Below are 4,302 nucleotides of genomic sequence, written 5' to 3' on the forward strand. Positions count from 1 at the left end.
GACAAAGTTTTGTCATCATCAGGTACCACGTTGTACATTTGCTGTTGTATTAAAGTTTTTCTTCATTACCCATTCAAGCCGTCTCCAGCCATTATTAGTTAACATATGCTTTGCAATTCTCCAGTGGTAACTGCATAAAGAAAAAGGGTAGCATACAGTTAAACCTGCACTTAAATCTCAGCTTTTAACATTTTCCTTCAATCCATCTTCGTGCTTAGTTAACAAATGTTTTGTAATTCTACAGTGGTAACTGTATTCAGAAAACGGTAGAATATACAGTTAAACCTGTGTTTTATGAGATCCTACATGTATAGGTGAAGCTTGTGACATGTATACATTTTTGGTGCATAGTGTAAACATTTTTGGTTTATACTATTCAAAAACCCTTATGGAAAATGTTATACTGTCTACTCCTTTCACTTCAGTAATAATCCATAGGACATTTTTCACACCAGGCAGAAAAATTTGCCAGGAGTATTACAATCAAAGATGAAAAAACTTTGGTTAACAATAAAACTACATGGTTAATTACTTAATAGCTTTCCAGTTTTTAGTTCTGATATATATATTTTTTAGTTTGGATCAACTAAAAATTCTATTCTGACACTACTTAAATTTCTCTAGGCTAACATTACATATTCCCGAAACATCCATAATCATTCTTTTTATGTCTTTATGTGTGTATTGATTTGTTTTCAAAGTGTGCATACTTTTAGCCAAAATTCATATTAATTTGGATTTAACATGTGAATGAAGTTTTGGAAATTGATGGATATAATGGAATTGAAAATATTATGTAGTAATGTAGCTTATTTGTGTGCATGTGTAAATAGACTCTATAGCCTGACTTTCATGAAAATCTAATTAGATGTATGTTATCCATTTCATGTGATTGAAAAACTAGTCAAATTTACAGAATCCTAAACAGTTATAGTCTTAATTAATTTTTGAAATGTTTCATTAGTATTTTTGTGTCATTTTCTTGCCTTAGATCATCCTCTCCCTACTGTGACATTGGAAGCTGTTAAAACACCTGATGTATTGGATGCCATATCAAAAACTAAACCTTCAGCACGTGGATTGGCAGACAAATATGCAGCTTGGCAGCAAGAATATGGATCTGCTTAAGATGGTCTTAAACATATCAAAAACATTCAGAGTTTAGCTTTTATAATTCCCTAGTAAACTTTGTTATACTTATCAAAGGAATGATATTTCATTCAAGTGAAAAAAAAAATCGCACAAGAAATTTTTGTTTTTTTTGTCAGGTTTAATTATACTAATAATTGTGAAATATTTACTGGTTCATTTACTTGCTGTCCGTGTAAAACTGTTATTGCTGTTTTTTTGTCAGTAAAGTTAAACTTATATGTTTGACAGCTTTTGCACAATTAGAATGATTATGTGTTATATGGCTTAGTAGTTAGGATGCTTGACTCATTATCTGTAGATTGCAGAATCAAATCTCTTTGCTGAACATACTTGTTCTTTCAGCCTTGAGGGAGTTATAATCTGGTGGTCAATCTCACTATTTGTTGGGAAAGAGTTGACGGTTGATGGTGTTGACTAGCCACCTTCTCTCTAATGTATCACTTCAAAATTAGGGATTGGCTAGTGCTGATGGCACTTGAGTAGCTTTGTATGAAATTGAACAAAAAACATTTTCTCAACATGATGAAGGCACCTCATTTTTAAAAGTGCAAATAATATTAAAATATTGTATCCATTCATGATACTTTAACAATTTATAGAGTTACATCTTTTTTTATCCATATATTGTTAAACTATTCGATGATGAGGAACCCACTTTGAGACTAATAATGGTTGGAGATGGCTTGAATGGGTAATGAAGAAAAGTTTTAATATAAGTTTAACATAACAGCAAATGTACAACGTTTCGACAAGGTTTTGTCATCATCAGGTACCAACGACAAAACCTTGTCAAAACGTTGTACATTTGCTGTTATGTTAAACTTATATTAAAGTTTTTCTTCATTACCCATTCAAGCCGTCTACAAGCATTATTGTTAAAGTATATTGTCATGTACATGAAAAAAGTTTCAAATGTTTCAATTTCATGATACGTTTGTTAATTTTGAAAAAGAATAAAAATTGGCACTCAAGGCTCATTTCACAACTTATGGCAGTTTATAAATAACTTTATCATCAAAATTAGAAGAACAAAATATCATTGCCATTGACTACCGTTTCATATATCATTGATTGCAAGTGATTTTTCTGCATTTGATGAACATTTTATCCATTTTGGTCATGTAGTGATGTTCCATTACACCTGGTACCTTAATAGGGATAAGGCTTTGCCAGTTTCATAATTATAATATGTAAGTAAAACTTCTGAAATATGAACTCTACAAACACTAGGAAGTACTTACAACTTACTATTGGGAAGTATTGCTTATCAAGTTTCAGTTAAGTTCAGGAAAGTAAAGTTGCCTCTATGAAACATAAATAACTGTATAGTTTACATGTGAATCACTATAATTTTGCTCTGTTTGTGTTCATATATTTTAAAAATGAATATGCAGCTATAATTAAGTTTGGGGAAAGTAGTGAGCAATAAGATTTAGTAAGTATTTATAACATCAAATTCAGTAGGTTGAGATAACTGTTGAATATCCATCACATTGAATGATGTGTAGAGTGAAGAGGAAGAAAGTTAAAAACTATATATGTAATGAGACATATATATCATGAAGTGGTGCTAATTAATCTGTAGGTAATTGGTGTACTTTAAGATTAACCTCTATGAATGTTATAAATATACGTGTAACTTAATAACAAAAGGAATTATCTACACAAACATTAATAACGCTTCATATACACTCCTGGCTTGAACGTTAAATATCAGACATTTCATTTATTTATCTGCAGTGATAAATCACGTTCAATCATTACTGTAAATAACTACCACATTAAATTATACCAACCTTAAAAGTGAAAAATATTAATAGAAATTTCTCATTGAAACAGTATTGCTACTATAAACTATAGGAGGGTAAGTTATGTGAAAGTACAGTATAAATATAAAGTTAATTCTGTGTTCTAATAACTTTCTAATTCATGAACGCTTAATATTTTTAAATTATTTTTTTTTGTATTAATAGTAAGTTCCTATTGGTTCTATAAAGTTATATGAATAATATCCATATTTACATTGGTAGTATTTAGTCTTCATGCTTAACAATTGAAACTTTTCTTCATCTCGGTGATTAACAAAGTGGTTTAGGGCTAAGCAGACATTGATAACAGCAAATATGAAGTTTTTTGTTTTCCTGTCATTCAAATGTGTACTATAAGTCTTTATATATATTTATTTTATTTTTTAAGTTAGTAAGCTGCACGGTTTATTTGTATATTCAATAAAGTTTACTTGTTATTTCAAATGTTTACCTATCATACTGGACTTGTTGTATTTATCCTTTTATGTATTAAAGACGTACATTTTACAGTATGTGAGTAATATGTATTTATATTGGTGAGTAAATGCCATTTATTACTTGTATATAACACCTAATCTTCAAGGCAGGGGTTGTTTGGTGGGTTGATTCCCTAGCAAAGATTTCTGCTACTCTTGTTTTACATTATAAAGAGAAATTTGAGCCATATGTGGAATCTGAATTTCCAACGATTTTTTCTTCTTGAAACATGACCAATATATATATTTTTTGTAAACCTCGTGTTATCAATTTGAATGCACTTCGGGTGATGTTTGAGTGTAATTTTTTTTCTTCACTAATCTCTAGACTATGAGGGAGTAAAACCCATAACCCAATCCTGAATCCCACACAAAACACGGTTATGGCCACACACGTTTCGTAGTACAAGATGTGGTTCCTCACCTCTTTAAATCTGTTTTCACAGCGGTTTTCGCGCGTTCCATCGATAGGGATGGACGAGGAAGTCCAACGAAGCTTACTTTCCTCTGTAAGGTAAGTGTGGTACCTGCCTGAACATGAGCAATTTTACTATTTTGTGCAAGAGAAACATTGTCCGAAAACCCCCTAAACTCCGCATCTTCGTGGCCAAACACCTTTAAGAGGTGAGTTATTTTGGCAGTAAAGTTTTTTTTTTGTACGTTAACAGATCGAGCCCTTTGTCAGAGTATATTTTGGAGTCCAAGTTGAATATAGGAAACCATGACACCCCTCTGTAGCCCACCCAATACTTTCAAATTCGGTTTCGTTGGCTCACAGACTTTAAAATATATTTCTTTTTTTTTAGTTTTTCTATAGCTATACATTCCCATTTTTATAATTTGAAAGATATATGTAAAACATATAT

General features: G+C 31.0%; 1 protein-coding gene across 4 annotated transcripts in view; it reads left to right on the top strand.

The window, feature by feature from the left end:
• Positions 1 to 4,005, top strand: part of LOC106463087 (katanin p60 ATPase-containing subunit A-like 2) — an 83,186-nt gene extending 79,181 nt beyond the window's left edge. For all 4 annotated transcript variants that reach the window (XM_013923056.2, XM_022390499.1, XM_022390500.1 and 1 more), the window contains one exon: positions 992 to 4,005. In XM_013923056.2, coding sequence (XP_013778510.1) covers positions 992 to 1,128 — 137 coding nt within the window. In that variant the 3' untranslated portion in view covers positions 1,129 to 4,005. The remainder of the gene's footprint in view (positions 1 to 991) is intronic.
• The last annotated feature ends 297 nt before the right edge of the window (positions 4,006 to 4,302 follow it).

This window comes from Limulus polyphemus, unplaced genomic scaffold, assembly GCF_000517525.1.
Source record: "Limulus polyphemus unplaced genomic scaffold, Limulus_polyphemus-2.1.2 Scaffold1321, whole genome shotgun sequence".
NCBI lineage: Eukaryota > Metazoa > Arthropoda > Merostomata > Xiphosura > Limulidae > Limulus > Limulus polyphemus.